Here is a 24,361-nt window from a genome sequence, read left to right on the forward strand (position 1 = left end):
TGGCGGTACTGTGTGTGCGTGCCATAGGCACGCGCCAAAAAATAGGTGTAGCCACATGCCGTGCGGCCAATGAAAGTGGGTGTGTGATACACATATGCCCCCAATAGTGCAGTGCCAGATATACATATATGCCCCCAATTGTGCCAGATACACACATGCCTCCAATATAGTGCCAGGTATGCCACAATAGAGCAGGTATGCCCCCAATAGTGCCAGGTACAGGTATGCCCCCAATAGTGGCAGATACACATACCCCCAATAGTGCCAGGTATGCCCCCAATAGTGCCAGGTGTGTTCCCAATAGTGGCAGATACACATATGCCCCCAATACAGTGCCAGTTATGCCCCCAATAGTGCCACAATCCCAGCAATACATATGCCCCCAGTGCCAGAAACACATTTGCCCCAATGAATTTCCGAGCAGCAGAACAACTCACCATTGTTGTTCCTGCTGCTGCCGGGGAGAGGAGGTAGTGAAGGAGGCCCTGGGAGCTGCCCCGCAGTCCAGTGAAGCAGCGCCGACGACGGAGTGCAGCACCAGCATGTGTCCTACGTACTGTAGCAGAAGGTGCGCCGCGGCCAGTGATCTCGCGCAGCAACAAAGTGAGCAACTTTACAGCCGGAGGTCACTTTCTTGCGGCGGTGACCTCCTGCCGCCAAGCAACAACCGCTGTACGTCGGAAGGGGAGAGCAGCAGGCTGCAGGAGGTCGCTTTCTTGCGCCATCGACCTCCTGCCGCCAAGAGGTCAGGCGAGCTACCACTTACCACCCGGCGAGCGACGGGTTGGCGATCCCTGGTCTACAGCATGATGGTCAACAGTCGTTAGGGCGATACCATTAGGTCGACATGGGAAAAGGTCGACATGGTTCTAGGTCGAAAGGTCATTAGTTCGACAGGTCATTAGTTCGACAAAGTCAATGTCGACAGTCAAATGGTCGACATGGGATTTGTCACAGGTTTTTTTACCTGAAGGTCAACAGAGTCGACATGGACACAGTTTCAAGTGCACCGCATCGCTCGGCACACTATTCTATTCTCCCACCACACCCTAGTGGTAGAGCATGAAATACCGCCTGTCGGCACATGTCGGCTCAAAAAACAGTGAAAGACCCCATGCTGACCTTTTGACCTAGACATTGTCGAACTAATGACCTTTCGACCTAGAACCATGTCGACCTTTTCCCATGTTGACCTAATGGTGTCGACCTAATGACCGCATCCCGTGTGTAATATAGACATAGAAGGACATTATCCCCATTCACAACACACGCGGACACTGTGCAGCAGGGAGTCAGCCCGTATAGAGCTTCTTCAGACAAGACTCACATTTACCAACTCAGGAGAGAGGAGGAGCAGCCGCCTGCCTGAGACTTTATGCAGATGGCCTACAAACTCCTCCCCCAATATACAAGGACTGAGACCCCCACTTTTACCACTTGGTTGCACCATGGAAACACGCACTGCACACCGTACCAAAGACAATACAACACTGCCACAAGTAAATGGTGTGTTACAAACACACTGCATGCAGCAAACAAATCCATATTGCAGTATATAGATACCAAGTGCAAGCTCCAGCAGTATAAGGACACACACCAGGAGCCCCTATGTGAAGCTGAATACACATTACTCCACAGAGTGGGGCACAGATGAGATCGGCTCTGGTGTGGAAACCAGCTGTGAGTATATTCCAGCTTATATTGGGGTTAATGTTCCCTATGACAGGTGACACCCCTTGGAACTTGTACTCTTTTCCAGACTAGAGCCCATGCATAGTACAACAGCCCCATCATCTCCTACTGCAGGTACCTTCTGTTCTCAGGAGTCCCTTGTGTAGAGGAGGTGATGAGGGATTAGAGAGCCTGTGAGGAGCGCTCATCTGTGTAACACACCCGGACCCACAAACATATGTTCTCATGTACAGAGTGCAAAACAATAAAAAGGGGTTTGTGTCCCTTTCAGAACAGTACTGAGCCTATACTAAACCTCATAAGGCAACAAGCTTGTTTAAAGAATATGACCTGATACCAGTGGCACGGTTCCCCTGAGATTAGATAGGCCACATCTAATGATGCCTGAGTTTGGCAGCCATGCGGGATGGTGCGAGAAGGCATGGTTTCGCCCCTTTAAAAAAAATGTGCACGTTCCGCCAGCATCTCACACGGTCGCCGACCTTGGGTGGCATTACAGCTGGCCCCATCTCATACAAGTTATGTGGAAGAGCAGATATAAGGTAAGGAGTCACATGTGACCAGCATGGCTAACGGAACACATCCAGCTGCATCACAGGACTCCAATGTTTTCCCAGGCGCCGCTGTAGCAGAAGACCAGGACATGCGCTTGCCCCCCGTCTGGTCCCCTCGGACGCCGCCTATATTAGTCCCCCGGCCACTCTGTGTCCACCTGCTGGGCATGGGCTGCACATAAGATTTATCAAGTCTTATGTGCAGCCTGCCCGACCTCCCAAATTGATCCAATGTGCATAGGACAGAGCATCGGGTCGGACGGGATGTCAAATACAAGAGATTTGGCCTGATTTATCGGCCCAATCTGTTGAAATCGGGACAAAATCTCACTAGTGTATAGGCAGAAGAGAGGTACCAGGGGGGATAAGGCAGGAAGGGTGGAGGTATCTTTGTACAACCTAATCCGTAGATAGGAGAAGCAGAATGCAGCAGGATTGGCTTTGCTACCTCTAACATAACAAGCCCAGCATAGGAGTATCAGCAGCATCAGATCTTGTCACATGATGTCCTATAATCAGCTAATTCCCAGGTGATTGGTCTGATTACTATACAGTGCACAGGGCCCGGAGCAGACAGGCCAGGATCAGCTCCCGATGTTCACCAGTCCAGACAGGCAGGTGCCATACTGCAAGTGCACTGTGTACAGACATAGGGGGTTAATCAGGTTCAATCGCATAACCAATCCAACCAGCAGTTCCACGATTATCTGCGCACGGGTCCTGCAATCGCATCTCAGATATGCAAACTCCTATATTTGATTGAAAGGCAGAGGCGTTTGCGGGGAGACCCGAGGGCGAAGATGACCAGCGCTCAAGAAACGCAGTATTGAGCGCAAGGACTGTCGCGAACGCATCACAAGTCCCCCGAGACTGGAAGCCGGCATAAGGTTGGACTCACTCAGGCTCGAAGTCATAGAAGAACATGGCTAGTGATGGCCGCAATGCTCATACAGAAGTGGGATCGTATCGCAGTTTTAGCAATGGCAAATGCAGGAAGGGGGCGGTACACATCTCCTGTGCAAAGGATAGCATCCGCTAAGCTGCTGCAAGCAGCCTATCATAGCAATTCCTGCTGACTGAGGGCCATCGTCACCTGTAGGACACACATCGTTCTTATATGGATGATAATCGGATGTTCTCTGCATGGTTACAACATAATGTAGGTTCCCCTTTGTCGGGAGGGCACCTAGATTAAGGTGGAGACAGGTCAGTGGGCAGAGAGCAATAAAAGGGCACACCTGCAATTCTTTGATACCAATCATAGGGCACAAAAAAAAAAAAAAAAAAAAAAAAAAAGGTGAATGCATCACTTTTAGGTCAGCGCTCGTTCCCCTATCTAACATTAGCAGGTATCCTGGTGGCTGGCAGACAATATCTAGGCAACAGGTTGACATGAGTTTGTTTATTTATTTTTTTACTTTTCCATCCAAGTGGACTTCAAACGTGCAGAGAGAAGCGGCAGCCACCAACCCGGAGACTGGCGAACGAAGAGGGTCGCCCAAGAAGTCACTGTACACTAATTGGGGTGCCATCTGATGAGGTATTGACGTGGACACCCAAAAACTCATGTCAACCTTTAGGCTCCCATACATCATGCCAGGCATGTCCAAACTGTGGCCCTCCAGCTGTTGTGAAACTACACACATCCCAGCATGCCTTGCCATAGTTTTAGCATTGCCTAATAGCATGGGCAGTTTCACAACAGCTGGAGGGCCATAGTTTAGGCACGATGCGAATTGGGCGCTGATTTCACCCGATTCCGGCTGATCTGGTTGAGAAATCGGCCCAAATACCATGTGTGTGAAATCAGATCCGATGCGTGGTCAAGTGCGCATCATATCGGAACCAGAGATGGAAGATCTCCGGGTCGGACCCCCTCCTGGCGGTGGGGAAAGGGGATTGCATGAGATACATCTATGCCGCCAGGGGGGGATTAGATGCAGCTTCTCCCGAGGGGGGGGGGTCAAATACTGTATGGGCACCTTTATATAGTGCGCACTCACACATCTAAAAGTTACCCATACCTTAGGGCAATATGGGCCACATTTACATCCGATTCCGACGAATTGGGCTGAGAAATCGGATGAAATGTGTCAAAATCACGGTCCCTGAAGCATCGGATCGGAGCTTGAAGCACTAAAGCAGTGGTGGGGAACCTTTTTTGTGCCAAGGGCCGTTTGTATGGGGGAATAAAAATCCTTCGGGGGCCATATGTAAAAATTTCTCTTACAAATTGTCCTGCTGCAGCCGCCCCACGCTCCGGCGGCTGCCGCTGAATAGGACTGACAGTCTCCAACAACAGGAATATCGCGAGAACTACCGACCTCATGCGAGAATTCCCTCCCAGCAAAGCCGCCGGGCGAGCCACTCAGACCGGCTACAGGGGCCACATATGGCCCCCGGGCCTGAGGTTCCCCACCCCTGCACTAAAGAATAGGGCAGGCTTGGCTACGATCACATATGATACAACGTATGCAAATTGACAGCATACAGTGCATCACATGCAGTCTTACCTCCCGGGCAGTTCATGGGGAATTGCATGCGAATTCTCTCCTCAGAGAACCGCCTCAGAGTATGGGCACCTTATCCGATGCTGCTGTGACCATTCCAAGGACCTGATTGGTCTATCTCTGCCAACTCCACACATGTGGGGACACCCTTATACTATATCTCTCTATAACAGGTCACTGATCAGACTATTAGTCTTGTCACTTTAGCAACATCTACTTTAAGCGTATAGGTCTATACCCACTGTGCAATTTTCCCCCTGGCCAGCAATTTTCACAGGGGGTGAATGGCTTGCCATAGCAGGTAATACCAGCAAATGAACAGCAGCCGCCGGTGATGACGCGGGAGTGCGGTTCAACGCTCGCCGCCAGGCCGTACACACTGGGCAGCTAAAAGGGCGAAACTGAGCAGCTTTTAGCTCAAAATCGCCCAGTGTGTACGGCCCTGTTGAGAGATGTCATTTATGAGATGTATTGTCCCATTTGCAGGTAGTATAAATAGTGTTCATTCTAGCACCCGCTATCTTTGAAAACCCATGCAGTTCCTGTTCCCTGCCTGGGGAGTCGCTGTCTGCTGTGGTGTTTCTAGCACATGTCTGGTTTGTACTGATATACAGACCACACTGTGCTAGAAGTACTACAGCAGACAGCGACAGCCCAGGGAGGGAAGAGGAACTGCATGGGTTTTCAAAGATAGCGGGTGCTAGAATGAACACTAATAAAAGTCTTTATTTTGGGAAGAGGCGCCCCGCAAGTGGCTCAGACAACAAACTGCAAACATACAGATATAACCTCATGCATCACTACTGCCGTCACACCAAATAGCCTCTCTCGGTGCGACAGGTCCCGTGAGACACTGCTAGTGCCAGGCGTCTGCTACATTGCTATATAGCTAGGAGACTGTCCTTGCTGTGTGACACTTATCTGTGTGCGACTGAGTCTCTAAACAGCAAAACTACCTGAAGGAACTACATTCTCAGACAGGTAGTGCCCATAGTAATAAGAAAAAACAGGAAACTCTTATGATATTACATCAATACGCACAGACACTTTGTGATCGCCTTGCCCTCAGAGGGATACATCTGCCCTCTTATCTAGTGCAAACGTGGTGCTATTGTAACCATGAAAACAAAATCACAGATGTGATAACACCTGCAGGCATCGGACTGCGCCTCTCGCAGCCTTAAAGGTGGCCATACACATGCAGATTTATCTTCAGATCTGGCTGGTTATAATAAAAACCTGGTTACGGATGAGAGCAAATGACAGTTGACCAGTTGCTTATAAATGCTGTGAAACTGCCATTCACATATTACCAGGTGTTTGTTCCAACCAGTCAGATCTGAAGATAAATCTTACTAGTGTATGGGCACCTTAAGGGTTAAAACGGGACTCCTGCGAAAGGTGAGGCCTGAGGCCAATAACAGCCATTTGAAGAAAAAAAAAATCATTAATAATGCAGCCCTTGCGCGGCCGCTTTAAAAGGAACTCCAGAGCTGCGAGTACAAATTGTCCCAACGTTTTCAAGGACTTCTCAGTGCAAATGTGATCCAAATGAAGAAGGAGAGAGAGAATGACGACAAGTCCAAAATTAGCACAGGAAGTCTTGGGGAGAAAATATATTTTATAGAGACAGCGAGATTGCAGAGATTTCTCTCCATAGTAACCCAAAGACTTTATAAGTTCGGCCAAAAAGTATTATTTAATAAGGACAGAGGACGCTCGGAATGACAGGAACAGCCACATGCTCACACACATAACATGCTAACGACACACCGGCAACAAAACGGAGGCGTAATACATGCAAAACGGTGATAAAAAATATCACAAATATAGTCGCCCGAATGTATGTGGGCGATTTAGAACCCAGGTTGATAAAGCAAGGGGGAAATGGAGATCTGCACACACATTTGGGGGTGTTCAGCAGCGATCACAAAAACATTCGTGAACAGTTTAAAGTAACATAAATGCAAGAAAGAGACGGGAATATAGATTTAGCTATATGTCAGGGTAAATTACCCTCTGGCTTTCATCTTTGGCAATGCAACGGTGAAGCATATGCTACCCAGAAGGGAAAGAATAGATCATCATATCCAGCCAAGTATTTATCACCTAGACGCCCACAGTCGTTGAAGCTATAAAACACATGTATGATGAAAATAAACCATCATAATACAATATACACAGAATTATGGCTCGCGTCAAGCTGGATTATAACAGCATTACAGAACAGCTATGAGATCATATTTTCACGCGACCCTGCACTTTGCTGGTAACAGGGAACGACAGATAGACACGGATGCATCGCCTGTAAGGCTCACCTATCCCGGGATGTAGGTAGCAACGCTCACACCGCCTGCTGGCAGAGGTTACAATGTAGCGACAGCCTTCATGTCCAATTCCTGGGAATAGCTGTCAGTAAATGCCAAATTGCAGATCTTTATCCAGAGACAGGAGTCAGGTTATCTCATGCCAGGCAGAGCAACTTCAGTGCAGCACATGGGACTGTACCAGGTCTACCATGTGCAACACACGCGTGTTACAGGGCAATATACAAGTGGCAAGGATAGGAAAATAAATTGCACAGACAACACACCTGTAACAGGAATTCTCTAAACAATAATGAAGTCGGAGAGGCAGCCAAGTGCCACAGACCGGGCTACGACAACACAGACACAACCTGCTTTGTGCTACACAACACACTGATTTTGCATTTTATATCATTATAAACATTTACAGAGATAAGAATTGTAACGAGCCCCATACTGACACAGAACACGGCATTACGCATGCTTACACAGGTATCTTTGGGAAGTTCCCATCAAAGGCATTATTTAAATAAGTCGGCATTACAGTCACCCACTGCGCACAGGTGTGTGTCTACGCTGCACACCTGAGCACAAAAAAAAATATAACAATCCTACATGGCTACCCATTCCCAATAAGTAAATGACTTCTTAGCCAAGAAAGAGGACAGCGAGACCCTGACAGCCCCAAATAACTTCTTCCAAGTCTCCAAAGAGCGAGCACTGTGCAGGACGTTCGTACACAACACACAGACTACCCCATTGGCTGCCGGACACCACACAAGGTCTGGGACACATACAGCCTGTAATGCACTACGGCCGGTGTCCCCGACACCATAGACTATAGTGCAAGGAAGGACAGAATATAGAGCATGCACGAACACTGTACTCCACCACAGCCTGTGTCACAGACATCACATAGACTATAGTGCAAGGAAGGATAGAATATAGAGCATGCACTAACGTTGTACTCCACCACAGCCTGTGTCACAGACATCACATAGACTATAGTGCAAGGAAGGATAGAATATAGAGCATGCATTAACATCAAACTTTTGTGCAAGAACAGATATAAAAGCATTCATCAGCATTGTACTGCGCTACAGCCTGGGTCACCGAAACCAAAGATTGCAATGCAAGGAAAGGTAGAATACAGAGCATGAACTAATAATGTGTCTTCCGCCACAGCCTGGGTCACCGACACCATATACAATATACCATATACATATATAGTGAAAGACATAGCACAATCTTTCAGTAAACACATTTACAAGACACAGACCGATCTCCAAGAAAATGTCAAGACAGATCATAACCCCCATCCCCAGTATTGTATATACAGTATAGCAAAATGGGGAGATCATATATATATTTATACATACATACATACATACATACATATACACACACACACACACACACACACACATACATACTCTTACTGTCTCATTACTATACTGTATATTTGATTTTGTTTGTTCTATCACACAGACTGACTTGTGAGATGTAACTTGGGGCATTTCTGTGTACACACACACACACACACACACACACACACTCTGACACACACACACACACTGACACACAAACACACACACACACACAGTGACACATAGCAGTAGTTGCAGCCTGTAGCAGATAATACACCCCGCAGCCTGTGCCCTGACACCCCTCGGGGTAATGGGGTAACTAGCAGTGACCTCCAGGGGGCACCCCCCTGTACCACAGCACCCTGAGCTCCGCCACTGCCCAGGTGGGCGCCATGCTGCGGCTGCGGAGGAACTTCTGTCAGTCCGGGATCAGGCAGGAGAAGGAGGAGGGAGGGGGGGTGATCTCACCTGTCGGGCAGACGCCCGCACACCCGCGCCGGGCTCCCCGTCAGGTGTCAGGCCGTGTGCGCTGCTGGGACGAGGGTGACGACACCCGCCCTCCGTGCCCAGTCTGCTGCGATCCCCCCCGGCGTCTCCCCCGCCGCTCACATCCCAGCCTCAGCCGCCTTTGTCTGCCGCCTCCCGGTCGCCATGTTGACACTCAGCAGCCGCCGCGCAGCTCTCAGTCAGCCGAGGAGGCCGCGGGGACTCTGGGAGTTGTAGTTCCCGACACCGCCGGCTGCTCCCCGGGGAGCGTGAGGGGGAGCGGCCGGCCAGGACTACATCTCCCGGGGTGCACCGCGGGGAAACGCGGCGGGACCGCCTCCATCTGATCGGGGATAGACTGCGGTGGGGGGAACGTCATCGTGACGTCACGACAGGCTGTGGGGGAACTACGAGTCCCGGCATGCCGTGCGCTGCCGGGAAGGAACATGGTGATTGCTGTTGCTGGTGTTGGGAGCCTGTAGTGTGCAGGGACAATGAAGCTGGTGAGAGGCTCATAACCTATGTTCTTATGTGTATATAGGGTATATATATGCTTTGTAGTTCCTGGTGCTGTGGCAGGGAGGTACTGGGGATCCCTTATCACCACACTAACTGGGTGCAACTCCTTGCATGCTGTACACTTGCTGGTGTGTATGTAATGACATGTGTATGTGTATACTGTATATAGCACCCCAATGTATGTATGTATGTATGTATGTATGTGAGCTGCACACGTAACACGTACAGCATAAGGTTCTCAGGACCGGATGCAGGTCATGTTTTCCAGGTCACCTGTGGAGTTTTAAAATGTGACAGTTGGTGACACACAGGGTCCCTTTCTACGATGGCCGTGGTTTTACCATTGGATGGCGGCATTCCGATGTTTGCCCCCTTTGAATAGTAAACATTTGATGGCGTTGCCCCCAGTCCAATCTCCAGCCAGCCGCGCTGCAGACTCGGTTGTGCACATTCGCAAACAGGTTCTTTTTTTATTTTAAAATTATTTTGATGCAACGATTAGTTACCATCACAATGAATGATTCGATGGTGGATGCCCAGCCATCATTTGATGGTGGGCTTCCGATGTGCATCCCTACGGTGAAGTAAAAACTTGGCATCTGTCAATCAGCTCCTCCTAGCTGTAATTTTTCTAAACCAGCCTGTAACTTGACAGTTAGGGGCTGATAGGCTGCTGAATTATCAACTACCGCTTTATCTCTTAACCAGGTTAAGCTGCTGTAATACATGTTATCCCCAGTGCTCGCTCTCTCTCTCTCGATACGGTCACCAGGTTGATTCTATTTATTAATTTATTTGCAGTTTCTTATATAACGCACACATATTCCACAGCGCTGTACAGAGAATATTTGAACACTCACATCAGTCCCTGCCCCAGTGGAGCTTACAATCTATGTTCCCTACCACATGTACACGCACACACAGACATTCTAGGGTTCATTTGTTGGGAGCCAATTAGCCTACCAGTATATTTTTGTGGGATTGTGAGAGGAAACCGGAGTGCCCGGAGGAAACCCACACAAGCACAGGGAGAATATACAAACTCCGCACAGTTAGGGCCATGGTGGGAATGGAACCCATGACCTCAGTGCTGTGAGGCAGTAATGCTAACCATTACACCGTCTGTACTGCCCCGTATATATAACACATGGTGGGGATAGAACCCATGACCTCAGTGCTGTGAGTAACCATTACACCATCCATACTGCCCCGTATATATAACACATGGTGGGGAGAGAACCCATGACCTCAGTGCTGTGAGGCAGTAATGTAACCATTACACCATCCGTACTGCCCCGTATATATAACACATGGTGGGGATAGAACCCGTGACCTCAGCGCTGTGAGGCAGTAATGCTAACCATTACACCGTCCGTACTGCCCCGTATATATAACACATGGTGGGGATAGAACCCATGACCTCAGTGCTGTGAGTAACCATTACACCATCCATACTGCCCCGTATATATAACACATGGTGGGGATCGATCCAATGACCTCAGTGCTGTGAGGCAGTAATGCTAACCATTACACCGTCCGTACTGCCCCCTATATATAACACATGGTGGGGATAGAACCCATGACATCAGTGCTGTGAGGCAGTAATGTTACCACTACACCGTCCGTACTGCCCCCTATATATAACACATGGTGGGGATAGAACCCATGACATCAGTGCTGTGAGGCAGTAATGTAACCACTACACCATCCGTACTGTCCCGTATATATAACACATGGTGGGGATAGAACCCATGACCTGAGTGCTGTGAGGCAGTAATGTAACCATTACACCGTCCGTACTGCCCTGTATATATAACACATGGTGGGGATAGAACCCATGACCTCAGTGCTGTGAGGCAGTAATGTAACCATTACACCATCCGTACTGCCCTGTGTATATATAACACATGGTAGGGATAGAACCCATGACCTCAGTGCTGTAACCATTACACCGTCCGTACTGCCCCGTATATATAACACATGGTGGGGATAGAACCCATGACCTCAGCGCTGTGAGGCAGTAATGCTAACCATTATACCATCCGTACTGCCCCGTATATATAACACATGGTGGGGATAGAACCCATGACCTCAGTGCTGTGAGGCAGTAATGCTAACCATTATACCATCTGTACTGCCCCGTATATATAACACATGGTGGGGATAGAACCCATGACCTCAGCGCTGTGAGGCAGTAATGCTAACCATTACACCGTCTGTACTGCCCGTATATATAACACATGGTGGGGATAGAACCCATGACCTCAGTGCTGTGAGGCAGTAATATAACCATTACACCATCCGTACTGCCCCGTATATATAACACATGGTGGGGATAGAACCCATGACCTCAGCGCTGTGAGGCAGTAATGTAACCATTATACCATCCGTACTGCCCCGTATATATAACACATGGTGGGGATAGAACCCATGACCTCAGTGCTGTGAGGCAGTAATGCTAACCATTATACCATCTGTACTGCCCCGTATATATAACACATGGTGGGGATAGAACCTATGACCTCAGCGCTGTGAGGCAGTAATGCTAACCATTACACCATCCGTACTGCCCCGTATATATAACACATGGTGGGGATAGAACCCATGACCTCAGCGCTGTGAGGCAGTAATGCCGACTATTACACCATCCGTACTGCCTAGTATATATAACACATGGTGGGGATAGAACCCATGACCTCAGCGCTGTGAGGCAGTAATGCTAACCATTATACCATCCGTACTGCCCCGTATATATAACACATGGTGGGGATAGAACCCATGACCTCAGCGCTGTGTGGCAGTAATGTAACCATTACACCATCCGTACTGCCCTGTATATATAACACATGGTGGGGATAGAACCCATGACCTCAGTGCTGTGAGGCAGTAATGTAACCATTATACCATCCGTACTGCCCCGTATATATAACACATGGTGGGGATAGAACCCATGACCTCAGCGCTGTGAGGCAGTAATGCCGACTATTACACCATCCGTACTGCCCCGTATATATAACACATGGTGGGAATAGAACCCATGACCTCAGCGCTGTGAGGCAGTAATGTAACCATTACACCGTCCGTACTGCCCCGTATATATAACACATGGTGGGGATAGAACCCATGACCTCAGTGCTATGAGGCAGTAATGTAACCATTACACCATCCGTACTGCCCCGTATATATAACACATGGTGGGGATAGAACCCATGACCTCAGCGCTGTGAGGCAGTAATGCTAACCATTACACCATCCGTACTGCCCCGTATATATAACACATGGTGGGGATAGAACCCATGACCTCAGCGCTGTGAGGCAGTAATGCCGACTATTACACCATCCGTACTGCCTAGTATATATAACACATGGTGGGGATAGAACCCATGACCTCAGCGCTGTGAGGCAGTAATGCTAACCATTATACCATCCGTACTGCCCCGTATATATAACACATGGTGGGGATAGAACCCATGACCTCAGCGCTGTGTGGCAGTAATGTAACCATTACACCATCCGTACTGCCCTGTATATATAACACATGGTGGGGATAGAACCCATGACCTCAGTGCTGTGAGGCAGTAATGTAACCATTATACCATCCGTACTGCCCCGTATATATAACACATGGTGGGGATAGAACCCATGACCTCAGCGCTGTGAGGCAGTAATGCCGACTATTACACCATCCGTACTGCCCCGTATATATAACACATGGTGGGAATAGAACCCATGACCTCAGCGCTGTGAGGCAGTAATGTAACCATTACACCGTCCGTACTTCCTATTTAGGGCGACATACATTGGGTTGCCCACTGAAGGTCGACAGGGCTTAGCTAAGGTCGACCCAAGCACTAGGTCGGCAATGGGAAGGTCGACAATCAAAAAGTCGACATGAATGTTTGACTTTTTTCTTTTTTGGAGCTAACCACTATGGCGTGGTGGGAGAATATAGCGTAGCGAGCCACGCAGTACACTCAGACGTTTGGGGCAAGAAAATGTGAAAAACCCACATCGACCTTTTGACTGTGGATCTGCCCATTGTAGTAAGCACCGTGGCTTCAGGTCATTCATAGTATAAGTCCCCGCCCCCTCCCTCCTCCCTCCTCTACCATCATGTGACCACCCTGGAGCTTCCTGACTGGCTGGCTCAGGATAGATACCTTTTTTATTTTTGTTTGTTTTTGCCTGGGTCGCAAATGTTTTCTTTTTGACTTCAATGTTTTGCAATGTCTGAATATATAGTACGTACCTGAACATGACTACAATGTTTGGTGGGGGTTTTGTATAGTATTTCTTGCCCCATTCATTCAATTGGTCCGATGTCCACTGTCTATGTTTCAAACCCGCCCATAACCTTGTCGCTTTGCGTCCTGCTGCAAACAATAAGCGTCTGCTACATGAAAATCTACCAAATGTATAAAAAGGGTACATATAACTTGTATAATAATAGTCTGAGTCCATTTCCCTTACAGATTGGGTACCTGCTCCCTCTGCAATGCTTTGAGTGCCATGGGAATTTGTCAAAATAGGTGTGAAAAGCAAGCCTTTTTTATTAACGTTTCGAGTGCCAACATTTCTGTGAGATGTCCTTATAATATGCATTAAAAATGCCGCGTTCCTCACAGCGACTGTTCTTTTTTTGGGGTGCAATATTTAACTAAACTTCAATGACCTGACTCGGCCGTATTTGTATTTCTTTATACTGAAAGAAGAGTCGCTGTGAGCGCCGCCGGCATTTTTAGCGGTTATTTTGAGGATCGCTCACAGAAACATTGGCACTCAACGGGTTAAATGCGCAGTTTAATTCTGTAACCGTTTTGTGGCGTCCCTTTAATTCACAGTGTGATTGATGCAGTTGAGGGACCGTTAGACTGGTAAATCATTTTGCTGTAATTGATAGTGTGCTGCGGTGCTTCCCCTTTAAAAGCGGAGACCGCAGTGGCTGGAAAGGGCGCACGTGTCTGATCAGAAAGAATCCCATCTTGTCCGGTTAAGTGGGGTAAAACCATTTAAAAGCAGTTAATGCACAGATAATTGGGGCCTGGCATTAGCGGAGGAGGCATTACTCTGTATCAGTGTGGCGCTGTCACCTCGCCAGCACAAGCCTTTCATCTCTCGCGCGCCCAGCTTCCGCTCCGTGCTGCTAATCAGGGCAGAGCCTTTAATATTTGATGCCTCTGTTACGACAGACTGTTAACGGATGTCTCCCGGGGCCTCTCGTTCTCTTACAGTACTGTCTGTCGGGACATCCCACGCTGCCATGCAACATCCTCAAGTTCAAGTCCACAACTGTTATGCTGGACTGCGGGTTAGACATGACGTCCGTGCTGAGCTTCCTCCCGCTGCCCCTCGTCCACAGGTAGGTTGCCGCCCCGGCAGGGCTCCCTTGTTATTAAAGGGGATATATGGTAAGTAAATATACCACCAACCAAAATAACTGGTATATTAGGCTGTGGTATGAAATGTCAACAGTCATAATGCTGACATGAGCATGTCGGCATGGTCATAATGTCAGACACTGTTAGAATGTCTGCCTATCATCCCTGGGGGGCCAGCTCCTGATGGCTGCAGCAGCGTCTTCCAGGTACCGGCAGTCATGTGCCTGTCACGTCTATCAAAGACATCTGACGCAGCAGCGGATCTGGTATTTTCCTCTACATCTAACCCTCCCATTAGTGGGGTGTGAATCATTAGGTCTACACAATGATGGTCGAAATGGGTCTAGGTCGACATGGGCAAGGTCGACAGTCAGAAGGTCGATATGGGGTTTTACACTGTTTTTGACCAGAATGTCGACATGGACATCGACACGTAGCACCACGTCCCCTCGCATGGCTCGCTGCACTACGCTCGGCACACGATTTTGTTCTCCCATCACGCCCTAGTGGATGGTAGGGCATGAAATACCGCCTGTTGGCACCAAAAACAGTCAAAAACTCCATGTCGACATTTTGACTGTTGGCCTTGCCGATGTCCACCTAAATCCTTGTCGACCTTTCAGCATGTCGACCTAATGTTGTCGACCTAATGCTTTTCAACCATCATGCTGTAGACCTAACGACCGTATCCCCACTAGTGCAGGCCTGTCCAAACCAAGGCCCTCCAGTCGTTGTGAAACTACACATCCCAGCATGTGTTGCCATAGATGTAACATTCCCTAATAGCAAAACTGTGGCAAGGCATGATGGGACTTGTAGTTTCACAACAGCTGGAGGGCCGTAGTTTGGACATGCCTGCACTAGCGTCAGCTCCTGCAAGCCTCTACATCACAGAAGCCCCTGACACATGTTAGCGCAATCCTGGATACGCCAGCGCACGTGGAGGCGCGCAATAAAATCAAAGTGGAGTTTCTATCAACAAGGCTGAATAACAGCGCTAATATTCTGACTATCATCTGTAAGAACGATTTAGCATTCCTGTCTGTACCGACCATCAATCACTCTCTTACCCTGACGTCTACAGGAATGTAAATGATTTAGAGGTTTCAGACACAGAACATTGTAACAGGTGAAATAATTCTCAGAATATAATGGCGTCTCTTGGGGGGGTTAACGTCAATTAGCCCCTCACCCTGTATGTTATGGCGGCATGCCTGACAGACAGCTTTTAAAGTCTGCCATAAAATAAAAATTTTTAGTTGAAATGTAAAGATATATGTTTTCTATTAGTCGTATATAATGAGAAGGGCTGGGATTGTGTCCGCTACTCCGAAGGAGGAACGTCTACCAGTTGTAGACTATAAAATAGTACTGTGTAGTGGCGCTCAGTAGCTGCCGATATACGGTGACCTATCTCATTTTGTCTCTTCTTAAGATCAATGAATATGCTAATTTGGAACATGAAGTCATATTGAATTTTTCTGTCTTTCAGCTCCCGCTTGTCCAAGTTGCCCGGCTGGGTCTTAAAAGATGGGAACACCCAGTTTGAGAAGGTACGGCTTTTATTGGACGTCAGGCTGGTGTTAGCCTGTTCATGTGGTTCTCGCCCCACCCCAGGCACAACCTGAGCAGCTCAGATACAGGATCTGGTCATATTTGGCTGCCTTTTGAGAGCTAAATTAAACATTGATCCTAAACATGCGATGACAATTTTGTCTGTGTCCTAGCACCTTCTAGTGATCCTAATTGAGTGTTCACATTGTGTCACTGCCCCTGTCACACGCAGCCCTGTCCTCACTGACACATCCCTCATCTCCTAATATACTCTGTGCTGCTGGGGACCCTGCTCCTCCCACTATATAACTCTCAGCCTGTGCCTTCCTGCTGCCCCCATTCCCCTCCTCACATCATGTCACTGCCCCTGTCACATGCAGCCTTGTCCTCACTGACACATCACTCATCTCCTGATATACTCTGTGCTGCTGGGGACCCTGCTCCTCCCACTATATAACTCTCAGTCTGTGGCTTCCTGCTGCCTCCATTCCCCTCCTCACATCCTGTCACATGCAGCCCTGTCCTCACTGACACATCACTCATCTCCTGATATACTCTGTGCTGCTGGGGACCCTGCTCCTCCCACTATATAACTCTGTCTGTGGCTTCCTGCTGCCCCCATTCCCCTCCTCACATCATGTCACTGCCCCTGTCACATGCAGCCCTGTCCTCACTGACACATCACTCATCTCCTGATATACTCTGTGCTGCTGGGGACCCTGCTCCTCCCACTCTATAACTCTCAGTCTGTGCACGGTTATCTGCATGACACAGGATGAGCACTCCTCTCCTGTTGGCTGTAACATAGACCTGGTATAGCCTGTAAGTCTCTGCGGAGGGTAATGACAATCTCTGTTTCTCCAGGAGCTGAAGGAATGTTCCGGCCGGGTGTTTGTGGACTCTGTGCCAGAATTCTGTCTTCCAGAAGTAAGTGGGAAGTGAGGCTTGTTGTGATTGGTTGGCGCATGTCTGTGCCACGCATGGTGCTGTATCGGTGGCGAGTCACCTGACGTGTGTACTCTGCAGGCTGCCGTACTGTAACATGTAGCAAAGACCAGAGTTGTTTAATTATTGTTTCCTGCCAGTTGCTGGAAATGATGGTTAATTATCTCCCAGTGTCACTGGAGTCATAACTGGGAAACAGGAACACAAATTGCTATACAGTACATGCGACTGCGCACTCCGCCCTCTGCTCACTCCGCCATCTGTTCCCTCCGCCCTCTGCGCCCTCCTGTTAAACGTTCTTTTGACAATTACCAAAGTTCGAGCCTGCAGTTCAGTTTCTAGATAGGAAATCAATACCCAAATGAATGAGGTTTGGAACTCACACTGAATCCACCCCAGGATCTAATTTCCATTCGAATTTCACCCAGGAAAATGACAGGGTCCCGTTATGCAAATAACTAGACATCCCCTCTGTCCAGCGTATTTAGCCACTTCTTAGTTCCGAATACTTAGGCAAGACTGGCGGATGGGATGCTGGGGGTCAGAAGACAGACAGTTGCATACCACAGATCAGAATACAGGTCGTGTATCCCTTATCCAAATATCCGTTATCCAAATTATTCCGAAAACCATATATGGGGGTAGTCAATGTTGTGCCGCTGTTCCCGACGGGGGAAATAGCAGCGGGTCCCTATTAGATGCTGTCTTGACTAAGTTCAGTAGCTGCCGATTTATTTCCACACATCTCCGTCAGGGACTTGAATCAGGCCCTATGTACGATAGTCTGTCTGGCAGAACGTATAGCACACAGGTGGACGGTAATTAAACATTTCATACCAACTTGGCACCTATAATATTCCCTGGGGCATTCTAAGGAACGCACCGTGCCGCTCTCACAAACAAAGAACAAACCATTCCATTTGTTTTTATACCCATATACCACTTACGATTCATGTGGTTCGACGTATTGGTCACCCATGTGTATTTTGTATCTTGTTTATTAAATTCAGTCCAACTGTTTTTTATAAGGAAAAATTACCCCATCTTTTGTATACCGCACAGCGCCCCCTTGTGCATGGTTTCTGAAGTGTTTTTATTTTGTTCCTGTCTGACTTTGGATCGCCGTGCACGGTTCCAGGCAGAATTGTGTAACTAGGCAGATTGTGTATCCCAACGCCCCAAGTATTTCTGTTTATCTCCTTATTAGGGCGATCTGTGCAGTCAGGGTCCCTATCTCCTACTGTGGAGTGCACGAGCCTGCGCGTCTATGACTGTGTGTGGGAGGGGGTCCCCCCTTTATAAATGTCCTCTCCTGCCTGTCTGGGTGGCACATAAGACGCGCGCGGCAGCCAGGCAGAGCCATGCGGACCTGTTTAATATGCTCCTCTTTCCTTCCAGACGCAGCTCATAGATCTGTCTACTGTAGATGTGATCCTAATCTCTAACTATCACTGTATGATGGCTCTGCCGTACATCACCGAGCACACTGGATTTACCGGCACTGTCTACGCCACTGAGCCCACCGTGCAGATTGGCAGGTAGGGGAACGTAGCAGCACCTCGTGATGTCCCTGGTAATCGGGTCACCGTGAATGCACAATGTCCTGGCTGATCTATAATTAATGCAGTGGAACGGACGACTGTTACACCTCTGGACGATCCTAATGGGGTTGTTGTCTTTCCTGTAAGAATACATCTGTCACGTGTACCAGCATGCCCTGCTACACGTTCACTATTATTTGACCATGATAAAACTGTTGCACGGCATGCTGGGATGCATAGTTGAGCAGCTGGAGGGCAAAAAGGTTCCCCATCACTGCTCTAGTAGGTGCTAAATAAGAAGTAGATTCTCATTGGTCAACATCCCGTCTTCCCTAGAACTCCCATCTTAGTAAATAAGCCCCTTACAGTCTGGCCAAACTACAAAGACTTAATTTTCTTTTTATTATATATTCACATTTTATTTATTATACTGCTCTGTTCCTGCACAAAGTCCCTCTGTCAGTTTGGTGCGGTCTCCCCCACTTGGCCTCATTCCTCATTGTCCTCCATTGATGTATTTCAGGCTGCTGATGGAGGAACTGGTGAACTTCATTGAGCGTGTTCCGAAGGCGCAGTCTGCCACCATGTGGAAGCACAAGGAAGTGCAGAGGTAATCACTGGCTGTAGTGTACAGAGTGGGGAGGGTCATTATTGAGGGCTCTCCGCGTGCTGCACATAACCACAAATTCTGGCTTTGAGTCTTTAACGGCAACTTGTAAGTCCTTATTGTTGGAGACTACATTGTAAGTAAAATGTGTACGGGAGATGCAACATATTGGCCAAATACAGCCTCCTATATTCATTTGCCGCACTCTTATAACCGGCGGCGGCACCTACCTTATTGCAGGAAGGGGGGCTGCCGCTGGTTGCAATGCTGGCACCCCCTGCCTCCGCCTCCTGTCCCCGCCGCAGCACGCCTGTACAATATAGATGACCGGACCGGCTCATGCACAGTATCGGCCTTGGTACTGTGCATTCGCACATCCCAGGTTCTGTGGACTGCTTCGGATGCAGCCCGTGATAGAAGCCAAAGAGGCAGCCCCAGAGGGAGGGAACAACTCTGTATACTGGCAGGTCTATCTTATAATGTTTTCCAAACTTTAGTACTTCTGCCCCTTTATCTCTTTGTATGGGTAACATCTCCATACATCTCCCCCCCCCCCCCCCCTGTCGTCCCCCCCCCCCCCTGTCGTCCCCCCCCCGCGGTATGTGGTCTAACAGTTGTGCTCATACAGCTAGCGGCAATACGCCATACAGCGCAAGACTCCTTGTTACAATGATCTGCGTTGGAAAGTCGTCTGGGACCTGGTGGGCTGCAGACACAGGACACCTCTGCAAAGGCCCCCGTACATGTGTCAAATCGCATGTGTGTCGGTAGCGATCAGATGTGCAGTCCCGTGTGCATCAAACTGGAGCCGGAGATCCCATGGCCCACCGCAGATGGCCGACTCCAATGCCTGGGTTCTGGTGCACTTAAGGCTACACCCTCTATTCATTTGCACCCCAGAGTCTGTACATGGAATCTCCCACTCTCTTGTCCCCCTCTCTCTCTTCCCCCTCTCCCTTGTCCCCCTCTCCCTTGTCCCCCTCTCCCTCTCTCTTGTCCCCCTCTCCCTTGTCCCCCTCTCCCTTGTCCCCCTCTCCCTTGTCCCCCTCTCCCTGTCTCTCTTGTCCCGCTCTCTTGCCTCCCTCTCTCTTGCCCCCCTCTCTCTCCCTCTCTCTTGCCCCCCTCTCCCTCTCTCTTGCCCCCCTCTCCCTCCCTCTCTCTTTTCCCCCTCTCTTGCCCCCCTCTCCCTCCCTCTCTCTTTTCCCCCTCTCTTGCCCCCCTCTCCCTCCCTCTCTCTTGCCCCCCTCTCTCTCCCTCTCTCTTGTCCCACTCTCTTGCCTCCCTCTCTCTTGCCCCCCTCTCCCTCCCGCTCTCTTGTCCCCCTCTCCCTCTCTCTTGTCCCGCTCTCTTGCCTCCCTCTCTCTTGCCCCCCTCTCTTGCCTCCCTCTCTCTTTTCCCCCTCTCCCTTCTCTCTCTCCTGTTATACCAGCAGCGTGTAATTACAGATGGTCAAATCCAGACAGGTACATAATACCAACAGTTAAAAAAGTCAACACTCACTATTACGACATGATCGTTATGACGAACATGTTAAAATGCTGACACAGTTGTAATGTTCACATGGACACCGTATTAGTGGACAGTTTCCCCGGGTTCGGTATGATTTGTTGACTGTATAGCAACATCGGAATTAAGGCAACGGTGGGGGGAGGGGCATAATTTTTTTATAATAAACTCATGTCTGCCTTGCCTATGTCGACCATATGCTTGTGTCGACCTTTTGGTCCTCTCCTTTAGGGGAGGTACCGGCAGTAGTTAGCCCATACCTGTAAAATGCCGTCCTCCTATTGCTTCCATTATTTTCTAATAACCGCTGGAAGAATACCAGGGAGTAGCATCTGTACTAATGCTGCAGAAAGCCGTTTATCTCTGCCGTCCTGTGGCTCTCGCCGTGGTCGCGCTAAACGCTGCTTTCACGGCTGTCATCCCTGCTGCAGAATCGATCGGGACTCATCTGAGAGACGTTTTAAGGGGATAAGCGAAAAACCCACTTGTACCCCTTACTTAAAACCGGGTGTCGCTCGCTCCAATATATAGAAAGAAATAACATTCTGCAATGTAGTGTGTTCCTGTTGTATATAATGACCCCGAGCAGATGATGTTCTCCGTGTCATCCTAGCACTGGGAATATGTCCCGTCCCCTCCATGTGCACCGACACACAGGGTACACCGTCGGAAGACCTACGTACTGATTTTTATCATTTAAATGGCAAATTAAGTCCCCACCCCCATTTTTTTTTTCTTTAAACTTAATATGCATAATAATACTGAAGAGCAGGTAACACACGCGGATTATATCATGTGATGGCAGAGTGGGAGGGTTTTACAGAGCTCAGAAGTGCATTCCAAAGTCTCTCTGCTCACTATATTATGTCACATGTATAGATGTGTCCATGTACACCAGGGGCAAAGCATCCCTCCAGTTGCTGCTGAACTACAAATCCTAACACTGTTTTAGCATTCCCTGGTAGTGAAACTATTGCAGGGCATGCTGGGATGCCTAGCCCCACGTCAGCTGGAGGGCCGCTTATTGACCAACTCTGATGTACACTTCTCCGTACCATCGCAAAACTGAACGAATAGGCTGCACAAGCAGCTTCTGCTGAATAAAATATGCAGCATGCCTATATTAAGTCACCATTTCCCAGGAAAAGCATTTCTTATGCGGATACAGCGACAGTCACACGCCGAAGACGTGCTGCATATCGTCTTGCTCCGCGGAAGCTCAGTTTTGCAAAAGCGACACATTTTAACTGAAAAGGTTGTATAAAAGACGCGGCTGTCGATGCAGATTCGCACAAGCCCGCCCGTTATGTATAATGCGACTTGTATCGCATGGAGGATAGATTTATGGATCCTACATTGATGCGAGTAACTATACACTGCTATATGTTCCGTTTTATTCTTGGTACGTCATTCCTAAGACGCAGCATCGGATCACTCTGCTAAAACATCGGCCATCTGAGTGTGCAGTGCTAGTGGTTTGGTTACCAGGGTGTGGATAATGGGGGCAGCCTGCACCTGTTGTTAAGGATGAATACATAGGGCTGGATTCTGAGCCAGGGGGCTGTATACTGCGCATCTGTCGTAGCTGGAGATCGCAGGTGCGGATGGATTGCGAGCGATCGCCAGAACACTCTCCTGCACCGGAGCAGCTGCAGGGACCTTAGCGCCGTAGTATCTTGGGATCGTTCCCTGTGCTGCGGAGCTTGATCCATGTTCTGTTACAGCTGCTGGAGCCTGTAGTACTGTACTCACCTGTCACCTGTGTTGTCTCTAGGCAGCTGCCAGCCCCGCTGAAGGACGCCATCGAGGTGTACACGTGGAGGAAGTGTTACACCATGCAGGAGGTGAACGCCGCGCTCAGCAAGATCCAGCTCGTGGGCTATTCCCAGAAGATCGTAAGTACAACGTCCATAAGCCGACACTGGGCAGAAGGCCTTCTCTGTAAGGTCCTGCCCTGCCCATTCTACGTGGACAAGTTACCTATAGCAACCAAACCAATCAGATTCTACCTAGCATTTATGAAGTGCATCCAAGAAAATTATAGGTAGGAGCTGGTTGCTATGGGCCACTTACATACTACAGTGCAAGGCTGCCCCTAGTGGCCATGGAAGGAATTACGGTACTGCATCATTTCTGGACAGGTATTGACGTTTATTTTGCCATACCCAGACATTTTCAATGGCAATGTTTACATCTCTTCCAGGAGCTGTTTGGGGCGGTGCAGGTTACGCCGCTGAGTTCTGGTTATGCCTTGGGCAGCTCTAACTGGATCATCCAGTCTCACTATGAAAAGGTCTCGTATGTCTCTGGCTCTTCTCTGCTAACCACACACCCACAGGTAAGTACTTACCCGAGGAGCCTCCGCATAGCGCCCCAGATACTATACCGCTTGTACGAGCAACCCATAGGCCGCCCCAATCCCTATATAAAGCATCGCCTCCCTGCATCTCCGCCAGCTCCAAGGAAAGAGGCAGCCTCTTTTGCAATCCAAGATGGCTGTTGTGAAACTGCTGTGTCGGCCATCTTGGATTCAAAATGAGGCAGCCTGTTCCTTGCTGTTGTTGGCTCCCAGGAAACAGGCTGCCTAGTTTTGAATCCAAGATGGCCGATGTGAACTTGCTGTTTGTTTCTCAACGGCCATCTTGGATTCAAAACAAGGCAGCTTGTTCTCTGGGAGCCAACAACATCAGTGACTGCTGCCTTTGTTTTTGTGGGTGTTTATGTTCCAACATCCTGACAGGTGGGACTCAGTGGCAGATCCTTAACAAAATGTCAGAGGTGTGATGAGGGAAAAGGGCTGGGGGGTATTTGTGTGCCGAAAGGCATGTACTCTCCAGGGAAATGTGGACATTGCCTTGCAACAAGGGGCAATGGGAATAAGTATGATGAGGAGAGGGTGAGACAGAGGGTGGCCAGAGTGTGATGGGGAGATAGTGATGCAGGGAAAAGTCAGTGGGATACACTGGGGAATGGGTGACAGGTGGAGGAAGGGACGTAGAGGATGACAGGGAGAAGCAGTGGGTGATGGGGAGAGAAAGTGGGAGACAGAGAGCCAGTGAGTGACAGGAAAGGGTGAGGTGGAGAGGCAGTGGGTGACGGGGAGAAGCAATGGATTATGGGGAGAGAGAGTGGGAGGCAGTGTGACAGGAAAGGGTGATGGGGAGAGGCAGTGGATGATGGGGATAAGCAGTGGGTGATGGGTAGAGAAAGTGGGAGGCAGTGAGTGACAGGAAAGGGTGACGGGGAGAGGCAGTGGGTGACGGGGAGAAGCAATGGATTATGGGGAGAGAGAGTGGGAGGCAGTGTGACAGGAAAGGGTAACGGGGAGAGGCAGTGGGTGACGTAGAGGATGACGGGGATAAGCAGTGGGTGATGGGTAGAGAAAGTGGGAGGCAG

The 24,361-nt window shown here is 49.1% G+C and overlaps 2 protein-coding genes across 11 annotated transcripts in view; one reads left to right on the forward strand and one right to left on the reverse strand.

Moving 5' to 3' along the window:
- Positions 1-9,236, reverse strand: part of HMBOX1 (homeobox containing 1) — an 83,953-nt gene extending 74,717 nt beyond the window's left edge. For 2 of the 10 annotated variants that reach the window (XM_083178795.1, XM_083178794.1), the window contains exon 1: positions 8,898-9,230. The gene's annotated coding sequence lies outside the window, so the exon portion shown is untranslated. Of the gene's footprint in view, positions 1-8,897 lie in introns of all 10 variants that reach the window. The other 8 variants (XM_083178799.1, XM_083178797.1, XM_083178803.1 and 5 more) reach the window with 6 other exon arrangements.
- The window catches only part of INTS9 (integrator complex subunit 9), a 32,082-nt gene continuing 16,953 nt past the window's right edge, over positions 9,233-24,361 (forward strand). The window contains exons 1-8 of the mRNA XM_083178792.1: positions 9,233-9,418; positions 14,666-14,793; positions 16,305-16,365; positions 17,231-17,293; positions 18,710-18,849; positions 19,376-19,462; positions 22,740-22,860; positions 23,169-23,303. Coding sequence (XP_083034918.1) covers positions 9,410-9,418; positions 14,666-14,793; positions 16,305-16,365; positions 17,231-17,293; positions 18,710-18,849; positions 19,376-19,462; positions 22,740-22,860; positions 23,169-23,303 — 744 coding nt within the window. The 5' untranslated portion in view covers positions 9,233-9,409. The remainder of the gene's footprint in view (positions 9,419-14,665; positions 14,794-16,304; positions 16,366-17,230; positions 17,294-18,709; positions 18,850-19,375; positions 19,463-22,739; positions 22,861-23,168; positions 23,304-24,361) is intronic.

The sequence above is a fragment of the Crinia signifera genome, chromosome 3, assembly GCF_055691185.1.
Source record: "Crinia signifera chromosome 3, ASM5569118v1, whole genome shotgun sequence".
Classification (NCBI taxonomy): Eukaryota; Metazoa; Chordata; class Amphibia; order Anura; family Myobatrachidae; genus Crinia; species Crinia signifera.